The following is a 21,197-nucleotide window of genomic DNA, read 5'->3' as shown; positions in this document are numbered from 1 at the left end:
GTGATGGGTCAGTTAACACTAAATAAATAGCCTTGAACGTATGGAGGTCAGAGAAGCGGCCAAGTTTCTTTGTTATGATATTGGAAGAGGTCCACATTCCTGGCATAGTTATTTTCTGGCTACAAGTTAACTAGGGCACTTCCTTCTGGACCTCGAGATCTATAATTATCTAGACTATACACAACCTTTGTTGCAGGCTAAGGAAAGTTCTGTGCTTGTTCTGTACCATCACAGAAGCTTTTTAGAAATGACCTCAGCTCTTGTCTCCTCCATGGTTTGGCAACAATACAAACTGCCAGAGTGGTCATTTTGCTCTAGCCCTGATCCACTATTGACTTGAGTTCTCATAGCACCTTAATTTTGCATTATCCTACCATGGTCCTGGAAAGTAAATAAAATGAACGACCTCTTCTCTCAAACATGAGTTTCTTGGTGCTATGGACCTTAATATTCCAGCTATTTCTATCAACATATTCCTAAGTGCCGCTGTCGGCTCTTTGGGATAGAATTTTAAAAGTTTGACAACTGGCTTAGTTGGTAGGGTGTCATCCCATGCACCGAGAGGTCACCAGTTCCATGCCCAGTCAGGGCACATGCCTGAATTGTGGGCTTGATTCCCCAGCAGTGGGCATGCAGGAGAGGGCTGATCAATATTTCTCTCTCTAAAAATAAATGGTAAAAACATTGAGGAAAAAAGTTTGACAAACTGAATTCTGCTGGGAAAAGTAGCCAGCACCTAGTCTAAATACCATATCCTCTTTAGAAAATGCCAGTTATGCCCCCTACTAGCGGGTGGCCACAAAGTTTTGCTAGGATAACCCCCTCCTACACACACACACCATGCCCTGCCCACCATGGGTCTGGGGCCTGAGGCCAATGCTGCACACCGAACCCAATTTGCTCTGTGTGTGTAAATTCACAGAGAGGCCTGAATGGATAACAATAGGAATTTATATTGGAACAGTGGGATCAGCAATTTTGCACAGGGAGTTTTGGGAGATGTTTACCATAGTCTGCCTGAAATTGGGACAAAACTGAACAAGTTGTTCTGGAAAATGTGAAAGCTGGTAGTGAACTCTTCTATAAAGCGAAATACTAACAAATTGATGAGGCTCTAGCTGAAAATATGGGACCTGTCAACAGATCTTGTTATACTGATGGTTGGCTGATCAAGATGATACTCAGTAACCCTTCAGAACTAGATGAACTGTGAAGAAGCAGATGAGAAATATACAAAATCCATTGAGGAGTGAAAATGGGACCCCCTGAATAAAGAAGTATGAAACCACTTTTTTAAAAATGAAAATGCCAGTTATGAGGAAAGGCATCTACTACTGAGTTTGACAAAGGTAAGTTAGGTTTTAATAGTCCTTCAGACTGTTAATTACTTTCTTTAGGGTTGTGGGACTGGACCCTCACAAAGTCAGCACCGGTTCTTTAATGTCATAGTTATGTCTCACCAACCTGTAACGGCCCAGATACCCAGGGACCTTTGCTTGGAGAGCCTAAGTTGAGGTGTACCCTCCCTGAGAAAAGAACCGCTGCCAGAGTCTGCCTGGAAATTCCACACAGGCCTCTTCCAGATCACTTCGTTTGCTAGAATGAAATTGAGAGAGAAGCAGGAAAGGGCCACTAAAGATAAAATTAATTTATTTGCCCTTACAACTCCATGGGCCACCTTGGGGCCCCGCAGTCCTACAGCATGCCCTGCAGCAGTGGGCTGGGGAGTCCATTTCTACGGAGTGCCTGCTCCCTTGTCCAGCCTTGTGCTGGTTTCCTCCTGACCCCTCATCCTGCTCCGACATGCAAGGAGTGCACAGGTCCACCTGCAGCAAACCTGGGCCCGCCTCTGGCAGTGAGGACAGGCCCCTGTGGGTGGCTGCAGCACTGGTCCCGGTGGGCGTGGGTGGGCGGGTGAGCAGGAGGGCGAGCGGGAGGGTGTCTGTGGTTCAGTGCAGAGAGCTGCTGTTCTGCTCCTCAAAGGCCATCTTGCCCAGGAGCTGGCTGTCCAACTCGACCCCGCTCACCGGGAGCTGGAAGAAGTTCATCTCGGCCGCTAACGCTGCCATGGCAGAAGGGTCCTGGCCAAACTGAGCTCGCAGCATCATGTCCATCTTCTCCAGCCTCCTCTTGAGCCGCTTGGCCTCCCGCTCCCGGATGAGCCGGGCCTGCCGCTTCTCCGGGGTTTCGTTGGCCCGCTTGAGCCTCATGGCCTCCCGATCCCGCTGCAGCCGCCGCGCCCGCTGCTCGTCCGTCTCCTGCATGCGCTGCAGGCGCTTGGCCTCGCGGTCCCTCATGCGCCTTACCTCCCGCTCCTCGGGGGTCTCATTGTCCCGCCGGCTCTTCTTGGCTGTGCGCTCCCGTTCCAGCCGCTGCAGCCGGACTTCCAAAGGCTCGTTCTGTCGACGGAGGGCCCACTTGCGCACGCTGGGGGTCTGGGCTTCCAGGAGCTTGCGGTAGGCGGCACAGTTGTTGCACACAAGCAGGATTCCGGCAGGGTACACTGGAGGACTAAAGGCAATGTCCTTCCCCTCGGCGCTGGAGGGGCCCTCACTGTGGGCTGGGGGTAGGGATTCCATATTAAGCACTTCAGGAAGCTTCTCACTGGGAAAGCAAACATTTGGGATGGTTAGTGTCACCTTCTGACAAGGCTCTGGTATTCAATTCTGACTTATTCTTGTCCTTCTTCACCAGTTGCTCTAATTTCACCACTAGGGGTCAGCTGGACTTCCTCTCCTTCCCTGCTCTTCTTTGGGCTAGGGTGTGCACCAAGTTTTAAAGCCCACCTGGAGTTAGAGACTGACCAAAGGCCACAGCAAGCCACTAAAAACCAGAGGAACCCTTAAAACAAGCCCTTTCTGCTCAAGCCAGAATGGTGGTGTTTGGCAGGCGCTATGCAGGGCAGTCCCGTGGCGGGAGGCTGTCCTTGAGGTAGAGGCTGCCTTCAGGGCAGGTACAGTCCACTGGCTCAAGCTCCTGCCCTGGCCAATTCTGCATCGCATGCTAGCTAGTGGGACTAGGACACAATTCACACTGGGCCAGTCGGCCTGGGACATAGGGACTATGTCCTCACATCAGGGTCCTTTCAGCACCCTCTAACTTTTCTCCATGCTTTCTCATGAATATTCTTGGACTTCCCCACCTGTCTTTCTAGGTGAAGATATTATAGTGATAGGGAAAAGAGATGGGAATTCATTTCTCTTTGGAGATAGCTAATGGAAGTGGCATATTTACTGGTCTCATTATTTGTATTTCCAAAGAGTTTAAGAATCAACTAGTTGCCTTTGCATTACTGATCTCTAGCCTTTTCTTTGACTTGGGAAAGCAGAATCCATACCCTGTGATTTGTTCCCAACACAAAAGGGTTAGGTGCCCAGCTAACCTGTTAAACGTGGCGTGGCTAGTGAAGCGGGCTCCACACACAGCACAGTTAGACCGCTGGTCCTCCGAGTGGATTAGGAGGTGGCGCCCCAATGACCCTGGGGAGCTAAGGGCCCGGCCACAGACAGGACACATATAGCTCTTGGCACTCACAACTGCTGCCGTGTGCTGTAAGACAAGCCTTAGTCTGTCAACTCACGCCACCTCCAAGACAACAGACACCCATTTAGAAACTACTTTGGGGGAAACGTCCCCTTTCCTTAGTCCCAGAACAAGGGACTTGCAACTATTCTCCCTGTTTAGCACCTGGAAAATTAAAACTTTCCTGTGCTAATGGACTTTCTGAAGGGCCAGGCCATTCAGACCACTGCTCACATTTCATTCGTTTGAGCTCTACTACTTATTGAACTGCAATTGCCTACTGGTTGAATTTGGTTCAATAAGTAGACAATTAATTAAGACTGTTGACTACAATCTGGGACATGTGGCTGAACTAAGGAACAATGGGTTCCAGAGCCGTCTTCTGAGCCTGGGAGAATTCATGGTTGGGATAATTTCTCTCTGACTGCTTGCCTCACATTGTCATTGGATCAGGGAGAAAAGAACACAAAAGTCTGTCTTGCCCGGCCAGAGTGGCTCAGTTGATTGAGCCTGGTCCTGTGCACTGAAGGGCTGCTGGTTCGATTCCCAGTCACGGCACATGCCCAGATTGCACGTTTGATCTCTGGTCAGGTGCGTACGGAAGGCAACCGATAGATGTTTCTCTATTTCTCTCCCTTTTTCTCTCTAAGCATGTTCTCAGGTGAGGACTTAAAAAAAAAAAAGTTTGTCTTATTCTCATCCCCTTACTTACATTAACTTTCTCCAATATTTCAGAAACATTTATGTTAACTCGTTTTTTCTTTTTTAAAACAAAGCCCTCATTATTAACAGGTGTTATTTTTTATTTCACTATTTAAAATATGCATTAAGTAATTTTTTAAATGGTACTTAATTTTCATAAGATGTCTGCATGGGAACCCCAGGTCATATTTACCCCGCATATTCCACTTATTCTCCAAAGTGTTCTGAGGACTGGAGTGAGTCTGAATGAGAACAACAGCCCAGGGTCCCTTTGGGAGCTGGAGGCAAAGGCTAAACAAGCTGCTGGCCCTCGAGTCCAGAGCACGCAGCTCCCCGCGCCATACCTGGTACACGTGAGCAATCAGCTGCTCCCGACTCCCACAGTCTAGTTGGCAGAGGGGACACTGGCAGAGTCCAAGTAAGGGGTCAGTATTCAAATTCTCTGTGACCTGCAATTCAATAAGTAGGCAATTCATTAAGACTGCTGACCAGTCTCTTCCCTGCCCCTGCTTCTTTTATAAGGTATCCTGTTATAAAAAATACAACCTGATATCACATATTATTCTCAGGTATCCATACAGACCAAAGAAAAAACTAATAGGGAGGTGGGAGTTAACTTGCACAAATCTTTATTTTCTCCAGGGTTTCCTGCCATGAGGGCATTGGCCTGCCCCAGAGAGAGCTTAGCTATTGTTTTCCCCATGGTAACCTGAAGGGAAAGGATTAGCTTTCCTCTTGCCATGCTTCTTGCAGGAATCTTCAGGAAGCAATTTAGTGAGGTAACATTTGGACTTAAATTTGCAAACATATTCAAGAGCACACCTCAGGAAGACAGCTAACAGCTTTGCAAAGGTGTCTTTGCAAAGTTTTGTACAGCTGTCTGGAAAGAGAGCTGAACATGGTGGGGTGATATGTAGGTGTCTGATATGTAAGTGATAAGAATTGTGTCTGAGGTTTGGATAACTGGTGCTGTGAAGGAAGAGGGCCTTCATATGAAGGCCCAGGAGACTGTCAGAGGCAAGACTGTTATATATGGATGAGAGGCATCAGGCGAACAGGAGCGTAAGGGGGGCTCCCGGCCTCAGGAGCCATTTGTCACTTGCCTCATGCTCTACCACTTCGTTCCCACCAACAGGCTGTTCTGCATTTTCTAACTCTTTTTCCACTTTGACCACCCCTCCATCTTCCTCTGATGTGTGGGAAGAGACTTCATCTTGTGTGGTCTCCTCTTCATCACCCTCACTGTCACCTGGAACACACAAACTGGTCACTTGTTCTGATTTTTGCAATGAATACATCTTGAGTTACTTTCCACCCTAGAGTTTGCAGTTATAATGGAAAACATTTTTAGATCTTCAATAATATAGTTTGCATCCGTGCTTAGTTGGGTATAAATCATGTTATGTGGAAAGTTACAGCTGTTGTTTATAATGCCATATAAACACTAAAGAGAAAATCTGAGGCAAAACTGCATTGGGAAATATCCTGTACATTATCATAAAAACAGTTACTTCTTACCCATGGTTCCCAAATATCTCACACTTCAAATCACAACTCCTTCATACCTCACACCATGCTCATTCCCACAACACAGCACCTCTGATTTACCAACCCTTCTCACTGATTTTATTACCTTACTTTTCTCCATAAAACCCCACCCCACACAATTTCTCCATGGTGTCACATATACTCTTCTGTTCTGAGTCCCACTAATCTGTCCTCTCCCAGCAAACCCCAAGGCACACTTAAACACCAACAAGTTTTTCTTTCCTCTAATCAATAAAGGAGGCAGTAGTAAATTAGGTTAAAATGATGTCATTTTATAAGGAAAAGGCTGTTCAGTACAGTGGAAAATTAGTGCAGCAAACAACCTCAGGCAGTTTGTAGCAGTATTTGACTCACAGTGTTCTTATTACTCCGCTAGTAACTCAGCATTCTAGGCTAAATAAATCCGTTGTTTCTGTTGGTTCTTTGGATTATCTGATGGATGCATTAAGTAGAGGGAATAGGTTATTCTTTACTTTAAAATGAATATAATTTATTGGGACTAAAGTAAGAATTGAATGTTTTCGTTTAGGGAGCAGGATGTGGCTAAGGGGAGGACAAGGTTTGTGGGAGCTGAATTTCTGCCCTATTATTTATAAAATAGGGAGAAATTATTTTTTTGAACAAGAAACCCACCATTATAAAGGGAGTTCTTTCTGAAAGAAAAAAAAGTGCTAGTACTTTGAAGATCCCGAAAGGAAGCCAAGCCAAGAGAAGCTACCAGACTCCAGCACCAATCCCACCTGGCTCCTGGGCCCCTGGGTCTGACTGTAAGCAAGGGAGAAATACAGAGAGAGAGAGTTTCACTAGTCTCTCTGCAACGGCAGTGAGATTCAGCTTTCCTAGCCAACCGTGCTGTTGTCTTCTCTCTTCTATCCCTTGCACAATTTCTAAATCCACCAGTATCTGGGCAAAACTGGTTCTATTCTCTTTCTTCTTAAAAAAATCCAGTCAAATCATCTGTTAGTAGTTATGTGTGTCTCTGTTAGATACTCCACTTGGTTGGTATACTGGATCTGGCCTTCTTCCCAAGCCCAAAGTTTAGTTTGAATTCATCTCAGTAATGAAGGATTGGCACAGATTCAACCACACCAGACTTTCTCACCAGCTTATCTGGAATACTTGTAAGCTTAGTCCCATGGTCGGCAAACTGTGGCTCGCGAGCTACATGCAGCTCTTTGGCCCCTTGAGTGTGGCTCTTCCAGAAAATACCATGGCCTGGGCGAGTCTATTTTGAAGAAGTGGCATTAGAAGAAGTTTAAGTTTAAAAAATTTGGCTCTCAGAAGAAATTTCAATGTTGTAATGTTGATATTTGGATCTGTTGACTAATGCGTTTGCCGACCACTGGCTTAGTCTAAGATAACAATGCATCAAACACATTTTTGTAATTTATCAAAAATCCAAATGTATCTCTCTACTAGAAAGATTTTTTAAAAAGGAAAAAAAAAGAGTATGCTATCCAGAAAGATGCTGCATCTTTTCTAGGATGGAAACCTGTTAGACTTTTATAGATGTTGCCATTCCCACCTGTTACTCAAACTGATGGCTCCCACAGGTTTTCTAGAAATATGTGGGCTTATTTTTCTCTACCTGAGCAATTAATTATTAAAATTTTTTTTGTTAAATTAACAGTTTGAGTGGAAGCTGTAGTTCTCAGAAGGTTGCAGAACTCTCCCTCTTTGTTCTTTCTCAACCCCACATGGAAAGAAAAATCTGAAATCCCTCTCTGAATTAACACTAATAATAACCAGTAAGAATGAAATCAGTAAAGTGTGGAAATCATCATAGAAAATAACACATCTCAAAGTGTATGTGTTCAGGCAGGTCATGGAACAGGCGATCCACTGGGCTCGTCTGGCTACCAGCCACTGTCTTTCCCATCTTTTAACCACAGGGATCTACTTAGGACTTGGTGTGGGAAGGGAAGACCTTGACATCAACATTTTATATGATACATAATCTCATTAATTTACAATATCTCTTGTATAACATTAACAGTAGGCCCTCAAGCAAAAATTTCCATTAATGCCATTCTTACATTTTATTAATTGTGAACAAATAGATCCGAGGAGATGGATTTTTTTCTCTTCACTTGACCTAAACCAAGGGCTGCTTGGGCCCTGTCTCTCACAATCATCAAAAACCTATCTGTGTATGGTACTGTGCCAAGTACTGCAGTCCATGAGTTAAAAAAACAAACCAACCATCATGCCAAACCTGTTCTCGCTCTCTGGATAAGAATATGCCCACAGACCTTAGAACGCCTTTGGGAACACTGAGGCTCCACAAATCTCCTTCTTCATGTCTTCCTCCCAACCCCATGCACAATCCCCAGAGCACACACACTCCGATAATTCTTCTCCCATTGCCCTGAGTCATTACCAGAAGGTGCAGAACTCACTGCTACTGGAGTCCTGGTCTCTTAGTTGTTGGATAGCTTGTCGCTGACCGTCAAGGTCTCCAGGAAAATCAGTTTTCATCATCGCCTGGCGGGCTTGCTCTTCTAGCCCAGCAAATACTTGATCCCCTAGTGGTCACAAGGAAAAATAGTCAGGCCACCAGCTGGACAGCACATCCTCAGGCAAGCTAGTTGGAAAGTCAGACCGTTCAAAGGGAGGCGGCAGGTACCCTGTGGTGGAGTCATCCATCTCCAAGTCAGCTTGCTGCCTACAACTGTTTCTGAGCTCAGCTACTCTTCCGGGTAAGCCAGATGCTCTAGAAAGCATCATATGCTTCCCTTAAATCGTCCTAATCTTTACTCCTTTTTAAAAGGTGATCAATTGCTACTTTATAAATTTAGCTTTAGATTCTCAATTCCATTTACAACCTTCCATCAGGATTGGTGAGACAGAGGCAAGAGGAGACAAAGGAATAGGATAAAGATATGGCAACAAATATGGGCACAATCTGTGCATTTTAAGGTACTAGCATTATGCCCTGAGTTAATGTCTATCTCTTGACTATAAACCAGTGCTTCCAATAATCCATCTAGATAACAGTATATAATCCCGTCTTTCATTCATTCTCCTTAAGACATGCTCTGGAAGTTCTTCCTTGACTTCCTTTCTAATGCCTATCAGAATTATCCAGAAGCAAATCAACAATGAGTTGAATAATGGATTAAAAGGAGAACACACTTCTGCTAAGGGACACACTTCCTGAAACATGCCATCTAATTTGCAACAAATATTTCATCTGGTGTCCTGGGTCTTTGTTTGTTTGTTAGCATGCAATATCCAAAAGCCCTAGACCTGTCCTTGATTATACACTTACTTCTGATGAACTCTGCCTGGGATCTGTGTGGCTACTGAAGAGTTAACATTTAAGTGTTCTTTTATTTCCAAGAGGCCAGGCATAAGGAGAAAAGAGAATTGGGTTTCTTGAGGTTTCCATTATCTCAGTCAGAGTGGAAACTACAGTCCCCATTCCCCAGCTACCAAGAGAGAATAATAAAAGCCCTAGTGAAAAGATTGACAATAGACCAATAGCGCTTTCTTACTGAGGAGAGAAAGGGGAGTAAACAGGCTCAAGTTCCAAGGAGACAATGATGTAGGAAAAATGAACAGGTTAGTTGATCTACTAGTCCTGAGGCAATGAGAGAATGGATGTGAAGTAGACTTCATGGGATTACTTAGGCATTCATTCAGCAAATATTCATGGAGAGTTTACTATATGCTAAGTGCTGAACACTAATAATAGCTCCAGATTCTATGTTAAATGATTTATAGTTGTTACCTTACCTTACTTCTCTGTTAATTCTATGTGGTAGGTATAACTACCCACATTTTACTTAGGAGAAAACTAAAGTCTGTAGTGGAACTAAGTAATCAAACCTAGGTTTGCCCAACTCTACTAGCCATGTTTTTAAACTGCTTTCTAGTAGTGATATAAGCAGAAGGCTAGGCGCTTTATCATAGTAGTTTTGCTGAAAACAAATGCTGTCTCTGAGAAGAATGGCTCTGATCCTAGTGATACTGTTATCTTCATATCATGAGAAACTGGTAACTATAACTCAAATATCAAAATAATGTTCTCAGGACCAGTATATGACAACAGGAACCATCATTTTGATGGTTCTGATACTATGTGGGAGTACCATGCCTGGGTCAGAGTAACTAATATTATGGGAACTTTGACTGATACTGTGAATGGGAGTAGAGGTGGTTAGAGTTCAAATGTATTGCAACCATACAGCCCTCAAGTAAAGGAAAAATAAGCTGCTTTAAGTCTACTTTCATAATATCCAAGATGACACACTGGATTTTAATTACTGCTAGGGAAAGCAAAAATTGAATTGTGTTATTGTGAATTCTCTTCTTTCTTTGCAAAAGTAAAATATTTAATTTCTCCACGTTGGTTCCATTGTAATCACAAGACCATGGCCAACTGGAATAGTTACTGAATTCTTCTGGGTATATGCATGTTTTCAGACCTGGTGGCTATGGGCAGATATGGCACTATCAAACGAGTTATGTACCAGCATATAATTAATTATCAAGGGACAGATCATTCTCATCAGTGATACTGCTCATCTCTAAAGGAACCTCGCCAGAAACCAGCTAGGTTTATAGCATATTTAGAATATATACCTCACCCCCCTTTCTATTAGGAAATCAGCATTGGATTAGTAAAAAGGCATCTAAAAGTATATGTCCCTTTCAATAGCAGCTAGTACTTCAGTTTGGTCTCTATCAACGGGAGCTTAAATTTTATCTTTGTCTGTTGATGTTTAAATATTTAGGCCTTCCCAGAACAGAGAAGGGTCTATTCCATAGAACTTCCCTCGCTAACACTTTTTGCTCACCTAAGCAGTCTACCCTAGGACAGGTGGAATGAACTAATTGTCATTCCTTTTTGGCAGTTTGGAGAGAAAAGCTGTGCTCTTGTATTTTATTCTGTTCCTGGCTTGAGAAAAGAGGCTAAGGTAAACTTTATTCCTATTTTAAACATCAACTAAAGCAAACTATATAAAAATCATTAAAAAAAAGACGTGATTTTTGGCAGACCTCATAAGAAAAGATGTGTGAATAATCTTCCAGTAGTCACTATTTATTTAATCCCTAAAATATGGCTGTCCAGAATTATCCTTTCACCAGAAAGCAGTGATACTTGCTAAAAGTATGTCATAATTAAGTATAATGTGATTCATAGATACTAGTGATTAAGAAGTGTTATACAATTGCCTGCTTGTATAATGTAGAATCATTTCCTTGTATCTTGAGACTGTTGGGTAGGTTAAAAAAAATCCTGTAATCTCTAGATATTAATGTAGGGCAACAATCTTATTTAACGTGGGTACTTATTTGTCTATTAATAGTTGAGAATAAGTCATCTATGATCCCACAGTAAAAAAGCAAAGTGCCACTTCTCCTGTTTTTAGTATAAAATCAAGATACTATTTGAGTCCTAGCCAGTTTGGTTCAGTGGATAGAGTGTCAGCCTACGGACTGAAAGGTCCCAGGTTCAATTCCAGTCAAGGGCACATGCCTGGGGTTGCGGGCTCAATCCCCAGTGAGGGGCATGCAGGAGGCAGCTTATCAACGATTCTCTCTTTTTCATTGATGTTTCTATCTCCCTCTCCTTTCCTCTCTGAAATCAATTAAATACACACACACACACACACACACACACACACACACATACACACACACTATTTGATTTGGTTAAGATTTTTCAAACCAGATAAAAACAAAGCTATACAAGCAAGTTTGTGAAACAGATGAGAAGCTGAGATGAAAGTTATTAGAAAGACAAAGATTTTACAATTCTCTTTATTGAGTCCTTGGTGCAGTTAAATGCATGGATGGGCAAAAGTAGGCCTATAGTTGTTTGTATGAAAAATAACAGAATAATTAATAAGAATATAAGAATAAACTGCCCCTGATCAGGTAGCTCACTTGGTTGGAGCATTGTCCTGATATGCCAAGGTTGCAGGTTCGGTCGGGCACATACAAGAGTGAGCCAATGAATGCATAAATAAAGAACAACAAATTGCAGTTCCTCTCTTGTTCTCTCCCTTCTTCTCTCTTTAAAATCAATTAAAAAAAAAAAGAAGAAGAAGAAGAAACTGTGTTTCATATACTCATGCTTTAAACCTACTTTTATCCTTCCAGTAAATGCAGTTTCTTGCTGACTGACATTAAGGATAGCAGCTGAAACATATCCTAACAGCAGATGTTAAATTCAGAAAAGACGAGTTAGTATTGGGAGTGAAGAGCTTAGGATTCCATTTCTAGCTGACAGTCTCTTAATCCAAGGTGTGATCACATGTTGAGAACATAATCATTCACCTCGCAGGGACACTGAATGAAAATAAAACAAACTGCACTTTTTAGAAGAGAAGGGACTACAAATGCATTTTTCCTACTTCTCTGTAAAAGCTGAAAAGCTTTTTTAAAAAATACATATTTTATTGATTTTCACAGAGAGGAAGAGAGAGGGAGAGTTAGAAATATCGATGAGAGAGAAACATCGATCCGCTGCCTCTTGAACACCCCCCACAACCAAGGTTCGATTCCGGTCAAGGACCCCTCAGTCCGCAAGCCAACGCTCTATCCACTAAGCCAAACTGGTTTCAGCTGAAAAGCTTTTAATTAAAGTTGAAAGCTTATGAATATACGTTGCAATCTGAAAACAAAAGCTCTTCAGAAAAAGTTTTCCTTTTCTTAGTGGTTTGCTTGGTATAAAGACACCAAATGAGAGTGTACGAGGCACTCTATTTTCAACCTCTCTAGAAAGAGTTGACAAAAAGTTATACTCAGAAGGAGTAAGATGAGGAAGGTCTAATAGATTTCAGCCCTTCAGCAGTTTCTCTGTGACTAACAAATCTGGGCTTTTATTCCAAAAGCTCTCATCAAGTCTATTAATGAGCTGGGCAAAACCCAAGAGTCTGCCTGAATATTTCTGAGATACACAGCCAGTCCAGCGGAAAGCCAAGTAAATGTCAGAACAGCCTGCCCATTGCCTCTGAAGTGAGTCGGATAAACGCTGCCAGCCTGCAGCAGTGGGGTTCTTAACAGATTCTTTTAGGTGGGCTTTGAGCTGCATGCCACACAGTCTTCTTCTTTCCAGAAGGCAGGGCTAATGGAGCTCAGCCATGACTCTGCCCGAGTGCCAACTGCCTTTGATGCTGAAGCAGAGCTTCGGCAGGCTTTCCTGCCTCCCAGACCCCGAGTCCATCCCATTTACTTTAAATGGACAAGCAGCATTAAATTCAATACATTTAATTGGTTCCATTTCACTGAAAGGAGGGAGGAGACTCAAGTGTTTAGAAGGCTGAAATGCCCAATTTCTATTTGTCATTACTGTCATGAGAAGATGACCTTTCAAAACAGGTAGGATCGGCTTCAGTCTCCAAAGAGTAAATAAACAGGAGACCCCCTTGGAGACCAGCCAATCCCACTGTCTTCTTCTTTGGTCAAGCTTAAGTCAATCACCCGAGAAGCCCTCAAGTTCCCTGCCCAAATGCATCACCGAAAATAGCCCCTCCTTGGGTCTGCCTTTTAGTGGCAGCTGAGCATTTGTTCACAGCTCTCCTCATGGCACCACCAGAGAGGCTGCAAAGTCCCACCCGCTCCACCACAATGTAATGTTCCCTTGCTCCGGACACTGCATTTCTGCAGCTGCGGTAGTGTGATATTCTGTCCTTGTCCACGGCCTGACTGTCCATCTGTTTTCCTACTCTAATTCCAGCTCGTCCCGGTTTGACTGGCTATGGTGGGAGGAGATGCAGCTGATGGGTATGTGCCATGTGGACATGGGCACAGGACACACAAGCCTTTACTGGCTCCCCTTGGCCTTGCCACAATCATGCTATCATCCACCTCATCTTTCCTCAAATCTAACCAGTCTCTTTGGACAGGAGGTTTGTATAGGTAAATACCCAACCCCTGTGACTGCCTTATTCGTGAACCCATCATCTCTATTAAGAGTATCTTTCCTGCCGAAACCGGTTTGGCTCAATGGATAGAGTGTTGGCCTGAGGACTCAAGAGTCCCAGGTTTGATTCCGGTCAAGGGCACGTTCTTTGTTGCGGGCACATCCCAGTAGGGGATGTGCAGAAGACAGCTGATGGATGTTTCTCTCTCATCTGAAGGCCAGGCCATGTTCAAACTTCATTCTGTAGACAAAAAGGAGCTACTAAAATTTTTAACAGAGAGAGTGAGTGACATTGAGAATGTCACTATCCCTCTCCCTTCCTCTCTGTAAAAAAATCAATTATATATATATATATATATATATATATATATATATATTTTTTTTTTTTTTTTTTTTTAAAGAGTACCTTTCCTGCCCTGTCTTCTTGGGGTCATGTCTGTGCCTTTTATCAGTCAACACTCACCTTCAACCAAAGGAGAAGATAATCCTCCTAAGTCACTGTGTTGTATTCCCTATGCTAGAGATGCTTCATTTTCTCTCTCAACGATCCTCCCATTTAGTCCCACTACATTTTACTGTTTAGCAACAATTTCTAAATCCTTCTTAAACCACTCACCTTTATATCAAGCAGCCTTCCACATTCACCTAGAGCAGTGGTCGGCAAACTGCGGCTCAGGAGCCACATGCTGCTCGCAAGCCAACCGTTTGCCGCTCTGTTGACTAATGAGTTTGCCGACCACTGTCATATACTACCCTTTACCTCTTTGCATACAATATGCCACAATTGCCTAATCCTCACAGCTTCAACAACACAGTAACATTTAGTCTAGTCCAGTGGTCGGTAAACTCATTAGTCAACAGAGAATTAACTGTCTAAGGAGGTCTGCTACCCTAATCTCATTCTCTATAATATGTTGAAGTTCCCTTAATTCCTCTGCTTCTACTATTTTCTCTCTTGAAATTACCCAATAAGACAAGAAAAGGTACATAGTGCCTGGCATACAGTATCTTTTTAATAAATGTTGGTCCTCTTAACTTCTTGTCTATCTTCTCAAATGGATTTATTTTCTTTAAAAAATATTTCATATATTATACCACTGAATTCTCTTCAAATGTTATTGTACTTGATTTAGTCAATCCTCCATAATAGGGAGCTATTCTTCTCTTTTATAAATATTTAGGTGAGGATGCTTATCTCTTCAGATCCCTGATTGATTGTCTCGGTCCTACATAGATATATTATTATTAATTTGATAAGGTATTTTAAGGTACTCAAACACTCTCTATGAGCAGTGCCAGAAGTTGAGAGGGATAGCAGGAAATATATATGCCCTTTAGAAGTTTACAATCCAATTACTAACATAAAACATACACTCAAAACTATTGAGAAATAATGCAAGGCAACAGTGCATACCTGGTCTTCCTATTACCTCGTATGATCCATCCCAAAACACTGCATTCTCAACGTCACTCACTCTCTCTGCTTAAAAACCTTCAGGAGCTCCTTTTTGTCTATGGAATGAAGTTTGAACTTGGCCTGGCCTTTAAGACTCTCCAATGGCCTTTAGGCCTGCTGGCCACAAGTTTGACACGCTTGATGTAGAGTTAAACATCTCCAACCTCATGTCCTATGACTTCTGGACAAAATGAAACTTCTGCTTCATCCAAAATTTCCTTGTCCCCTGAACATATCACATGTACTTCCTCTTACATCTTTGCTCACCCTCTCCAATTTTACTTCTCCCTTCCTCTTTTTAAAAAGTTCACTTTACCTTAGCTTTTTGGGCTCAGTGAATAGAGCATCAGCCTGTGGACTGAAGGGTCCTGGGTTCGATTCCGATCAAGGGCACATGCCCGGGTTGTGGGCTCGATCCCCAGCAGGGAGGCATGCAGGAGGCAGCCAATCAATGATTCTTTCTCATCATTGATGTTTCTCTCTCTCTTCCCCTCTTTCTCTCTGAAATCAATAAAAATCAATCAATAAAGAAATAATCACTTTCTACCTTCTAAGACCCAGTTCAAGTTCATGGTCTAGGGCTTCTTCCATCAAGCATTCCCTTGCTACCTCAGTCTACGATGCTCTCTCCCTCCTCTTAACTTCAATAGTATAAAGTTTGTATAACATTCCTATTTGACACTTAGCATATATTATCAAATAACGGCTACATTATAGTTTTATATATCCTTTTATTGTTTTACAGCTCAGGCATCTAGCACAAGACTTTTCACAGAATAGATATCCTATAAATGTTTATTATATGAATAATAAGAATGAAACAAACACACCTACTCCCAACACAGTTTTCTAACACCTTCTCTAGCAAACAAACACACTTTAACTCCATCATGTTCAATAACTTTAACCCTTATTTTTTCTTCACAAATTAGTGTAAGCCTCTAACCTAAATCCAGATTCCTCTTCCATTCCCATCCAGATTCCAGAAGACAAAGCCCAGTACTCACAGTGAACTTTATTTGGATTTGTCTGTTTCCGACGGGACATGTTTCCCTGATCCAACAGCTCTGGCCTTTCCCAGTTTCACGACTGGATGTGTTACTACCTCCTTGCAGGGTGCTGACCTACAAGAAAAAGGGATATAGTTAGCACATGTCATTTTGCCCAGATATCATACAAACTTAACAGATAAAAAAGATTTTTAAAAATAGTTCTTAAGTGTATCAAAGTCACCATTTATAAATAACTGGACTCATTAAAGAAAGAAATTCATAAATCTCTGGCACATCAAGGTCCCAGGAAGTTTAAGAAGGGACTCCTTGAGAGGATTTAGAAATTCCACTCTAAAACTACCTATGGAATCCAGAATACTATTGCACGCTCGTGATCAGGATAAAAAAAGGAAGCAAGTAACTCGAGCAATCAGTGTTAGTAGTGCCGTGGCTCAAAGGAACAAATCCCTGTGAGCTGTGAAAGGAAGCAGCAAAGGCTAAGGAGGGTGGCAGCTCTCATGCCCACTGGAAGCCAAGCCCCGCGGTCCTCCCCAGTGGGAGCCTCCAGGCGTTACCTCACCTGGAGGTGACAAAGGCATCATATCCCCCAGACAAGAAAACATCTCAAAACAACACAGGGAGCAGAGCCAGTGTTTAGTGATGCCGGCACAAGCGCCGGGCACTGGGGATGACAGGGCACTGAAGCCAGTCAGACTTCCGATGCTGAAGACGGGCTCTCGCCAGAACAGCCAGATGCCATCCACGTGGCTGAGCACTCATTCGGCACCCCAACGTGGGACATCAACCTGGCCCCGCTCGCATGCTCTGGAGCGGTGGTCACAGTTAGTGACTTTAGTGCCTCTTCTCAATCCAGCCTCTACGCAGCAGAGCGATCAGTGGGAGAAACAACGAGAAAAGCGTGTCAAGGGAGCAGTGCTGCAGAGACATGCGCTGTTTCCCTGGAACAGGAGGGCATGGATCTGTAAGCCTGGAGGTTCCCGGTTAGTTACAAGACTTTCCCAGCAGTCAGTGTTGTTAGAGAGCCTGAAGTGCATTAGTACCGGAAGCTGTGAGATTTTCTTGGAAAGATCAAGTGAAGAAGAAACAGACTGATTAAAAAGATCTAGATTCCTTTTCCTACCAAAGACAAGAGTATGGATCTGGTCACCCTTTAAGCTTTCTTCCCGTTCCTGCCTCCTCAAAGTATATGCACAGCGAATGAGCAAAGATAAAATTGTAGAGGCATTATGAGAGGCGACTCCTAGCTATGCTGTGAACTCCAGAACTCCTCTATGTAGCTAGGAAGGACCTGAGACCTGTAATCAGATCCTGCCTCCCCTTACCAAGAGAAGAAAGAAACCGCAAATGGCAAAGACAGGCCTCCACAGGAAGTGGCAAAGGAAGCAGCTTTCAGGCAGTCTTCTATCATATCTGCATATCAAACACAGTTCTTTTTCAGACCTTTAATTAACAACCAAAAAAAAAAAAAAACACAACAAAAAACAAAACTCCAAATATACATAAAAATCAATTTTAACTATTTAGAGCAGCGGCTGCCAACCTTTCGGACCTCACCTCACGAACCACCGGCTAGCGACTAGCGACGCTGATTTAGAGGGCAGTGTGCTGAGTGCTAATGCTAATGGTGTATGTTCTCCATTCTAAGTTTCGTGTAGATCATTTCTTTCTAAAAAGTAGTTATTTTATTAATGAAAGCAGTGAAGGAATTTTACACTTTGGGTACTATGCACTTTCCCTGTAAGTCTATGGAATCGGAAAGCAGAAAGCTGAATGAAATGCAGGTTGTCTTTCATTTTTTGTTGTTGTTGTTGTTATTGTTGTTCTAACATTTGCAGAGCTACACCTACTCTATTGCAGAAGGAAAATACGAAATCTTAATGAATCTTTAAATTTTCGCTCCATCAAGATCAGAAATTGAAACTGTGGGATAAAGGTACTATTAAAGATCCTTCTGAAGGAAGACCAAATAACGTGACTTTCCGGTCATCTATTCCGATCATCTTGGTGAGGCAAGAGTTCAATACTAAAGCTACTATCGGACACGGAGGAGCATCTGCGTATTTAAATTGGCAGTGTCCACTGCATCTCATAATCCTCCTAGTGGCCAGATGGGGAATTGACCAGATGGTACCCAAAGGAACTTCACACCTGAGGGATTTAAGGGAAAATTAAGCAAATACTCTCCATCCCTCAAAAAAAGAAAGCCTGTAGAGCAGAGGACTCTTGCAAATAAATAAATAAATAAATAAATAGCACTGAAAGTACATTCTTAACCACACAAGATCTCAGGGCTTTTGTAGGCACCAAACGGTAATGAAATCCATAGGCACGCTGGCCTAAAGGCCACTCATTCCATTTCACTTTTTAACACTGCCCGAGTTCCCAAGCCCGAACCTGAAACCAACACAAAAAATGTCAACGGAGAACCGCCTGGACATCACCATCTCCAAGAAAAGCCGGGATAGGAAAGAAAGGTAAACTGGTGCGATTTAAATCTACAAGGGGATTCGATTGGGAAAAAAAAGGAAGGCAGCTTTTTGTCTGTCTTTTAGAACGAGGTTCAAAGTCCTTGGGGGCGGGAAGGAGGAGCACCGTCTCCCCCACAACACTGTCCCCTGCCTCTCCCACAAGTGTTAGGTTGCAGCTTCCAGGACGCACCACGGACTTTAGCAAAAAAAAAAAAAAAAAAAAAAAAGAACAAAAACAAAACGGGTGAAAGCCAAGTTCTAAGAAAAAGAGAGTGCATTCCCCACCTCCAGCTCTTGGTGCGTTCCCCACGGAGGAAAAGTAAACTCGTCCGGATCCCAGCTGATTTGTATCTGCCAGAGAAGGAGAGAGCACAAGAAAGCAGCTGATCGCGTAGCCAGCCAGCCGCCGCCTCCCTTCGGTCCGGTTCGGTCAGCAGCGGGTGTCACCATCAGCCGAGGAGATAGATGGTCCCTTTGGGCTTCCGGCAGGACGAGCCAGGTGGATCCCCGGGAGAAGGATCGGCCCCAAAAGCCAGCGGAGTGAGGGGGTCCTCCGCAGCGGCTCCGACAGACCAACCCTCATCAGACAGCACCGTCTTGTCCGCGGTCTAAATTTAGCAGCTTCCCCGGGAGCCGGCGACACGGACCGATACCCGGGTCTGCCCTCCCACGCCCATCCTCCCTCCCTCCCTCCCCACCTCCCTCCCCGGCTCCTCCCCGCCTGTCAGACGCCGGGGCCGTCCCGGCTGCTCCCGGCCGAGCCGGCCTGGGCCCGAGCCGGGAGGGGCGGCTGCACCGACGTCCCTCCCGCGCCCCAAAGGAGGAGTGACCGGGAGGGAGGGGAGCCGGCCGGGGCCCGCCGGACTCGGGAGACCCGGGCAGGGAGGGGGCTGGGTCGGAGGAGCCTGGGCTGCCCCCACCCCCAGGCCGGAGCGAGCCCCTCGCTTCCCTCCGGGCAGACAAAAGACCGACGGCCGGGGACCCGCATCCTCAGCCCGGCCCCCGGGAGGGAAGGAGTCGGGGGCGGGGAGGGGGGGTCTCTTTACCCGGCGCCTCGGCTCCGGGTCCCTGGGCCCCGCCTCCGGACAGACGGACCGCCGGACAATGGGCCCCGGGCTGCGGCTCGGGCCGGCCGGGCCGGGCTCTCCGGGACCGGGCCCCGCAGGCAGGCGGAGGGCAGCTGCGGGCCGAGCCGAGGGGCGGTGGAGCCGAAGGGGGGCGGCGCTGCGAGACGGACAAAGCCCAACGGCAGACAGACGGACGGACGGAGGGGGAAAAGATGGCGACGCGGGCGGCGGGAGCGCGCTGCTCGCGCACCGCGGCGAGCGAGGCGCGTGCACGAGCCTCCCTCCCTCTCCCTCCCTCCGCCCGCGCGGCCCCCTCGCCCGGCTCCTGGGCGCGCGCCCGCGGTGTGGGCGGGGCTTGCGGGGGGAAGCGAGGGTCCCGGGAGGCGGGGCTTGAGGGAGCAGCCAATCGCAGGCGTCCGTCCGAGGGGGGCCTGGCCTCCCGCCCCGCGCCCCGGGGACCACCCAGGAGCGCACCTTGCACGGTGTTTTCTCCAGCGTTCTCCACTCCTCTGCTGCTGCTCAACCCCTCCTGGACCTGCAAACTCCACCCTCCCTGACTGTCAGCCCCGATCCTGGTTTCCTATCTCACCTTCAAGTTCAGCCACAGAACCCACATCCCCTAACCACAGCTCCACCGCAGGCTCCCCCTCCCCTTAGCTCAACCTTAGTCACCCACCTCCCACCCCGCCTCCACCGAAACCCTATTCCCTTCAGTTCCCCATATTTCAGGGTTTCTTCGGCTCCCAAGAGTCTTGGTGGGAGGGGCTGGGTCCAGCTGTCAAGACCTCGGAGAAAAATCTTTAGATTAAAACACACACACACACACACACACACACACACACACACACAAAATCATTCCAGTCTCCAACATGGTTCTCAAATAACAACTGTAGCTGTGTACCTAGGGGCATAGGATTAATTTGGAGCAGGGAAACTTGTAGCAATGACACTGTTGCCACTCAAGGGACATGTGGGACCATTGAGAGGGGTTAAGACTCACTTCCTAATAAAACACCTCCTCCCCCTGTCATCGTCCCTTTCTAGTTCCTCACTACTTGCCTTTCCTTCTTATTCTTTCTTCTTGTAGAGTTCCTGAGCCTGCCTCTGACATAGCTTCCTTGGTGGGAAGTAGGGAATGCTGTGGGAAGAAAATGTTAGAAGATCAGTTTTGAGTCCCACCCAGCTCTGTCACGGATGAGCCTGGTGACTTAGGGCAAGCCACTTTCCTATTCTGAACGTCTATTCCCTGAGATGTAAAATGGATAATAATGTCATAATCCCTGACCTCTGTTCTCATAGATTGTTGTGGTGATTAAGTAAAATGAACATATGAAATGTATAGTCTGCAAATATGTTTTATGATTACTGATCCCACAAAGACAGAGCTAATGAGGATGCTGACCCTTGATTGTAAGTAACAAGTCCTGGTGTTGCAAAATGTCCTTCTCATAAATCCCCAATGAGATGATATCATTGTCTGCATCTTGTGATTAATGTGAGAGAATGGCTGTATTAAAGGATCTTGGTCCTTTACAATTCATTCAT

At 44.9% G+C, this 21,197-nt stretch overlaps 1 protein-coding gene and 1 long non-coding RNA gene across 8 annotated transcripts; one reads left to right on the top strand and one right to left on the bottom strand.

Annotated features, from left to right (window-relative positions):
• Positions 1-1,633: 1,633 nt before the first annotated feature.
• On the bottom strand, positions 1,634-20,046 carry ZNF821 (zinc finger protein 821). Of its 7 annotated transcripts, none has more exons than XM_084905022.1 (9): positions 19,632-20,046; positions 18,871-18,936; positions 17,440-17,527; positions 16,112-16,228; positions 8,153-8,297; positions 5,328-5,473; positions 4,569-4,673; positions 3,383-3,549; positions 1,634-2,604 (listed from the first exon to the last, which is right to left on the bottom strand). In XM_084905022.1, the coding sequence occupies exons 8-9, from the start codon at positions 3,514-3,516 to the stop codon at positions 1,950-1,952; spliced, it is 789 nt and encodes a 262-aa protein (XP_084761148.1). In that variant the 5' UTR covers positions 3,517-3,549; positions 4,569-4,673; positions 5,328-5,473; positions 8,153-8,297; positions 16,112-16,228; positions 17,440-17,527; positions 18,871-18,936; positions 19,632-20,046; the 3' UTR covers positions 1,634-1,949. The 7 variants fall into 7 exon arrangements, with proteins under 7 accessions (XP_084761148.1, XP_084761144.1, XP_084761146.1 ...); XM_084905018.1 differs by having other exon boundaries at positions 8,172-8,297; positions 19,632-20,045; XM_084905020.1 differs by lacking the exon at positions 17,440-17,527 and having other exon boundaries at positions 8,172-8,297.
• Positions 12,398-16,229, top strand: LOC311632957. The gene is made up of 2 exons (XR_014796871.1): positions 12,398-13,644; positions 16,084-16,229. It is a non-coding gene; the product is annotated as an uncharacterized lncRNA (long non-coding RNA).
• Positions 20,047-21,197: the final 1,151 nt, after the last annotated feature.

Source organism: Pipistrellus hanaki (assembly GCF_964339955.1).
Source record: "Pipistrellus hanaki genome assembly, chromosome: 15".
Taxonomy (NCBI): Eukaryota; Metazoa; Chordata; class Mammalia; order Chiroptera; family Vespertilionidae; genus Pipistrellus; species Pipistrellus hanaki.
Note: the sequence above shows the minus strand (reverse complement) of the source record. Positions and strands in the feature narration are given on the sequence as shown.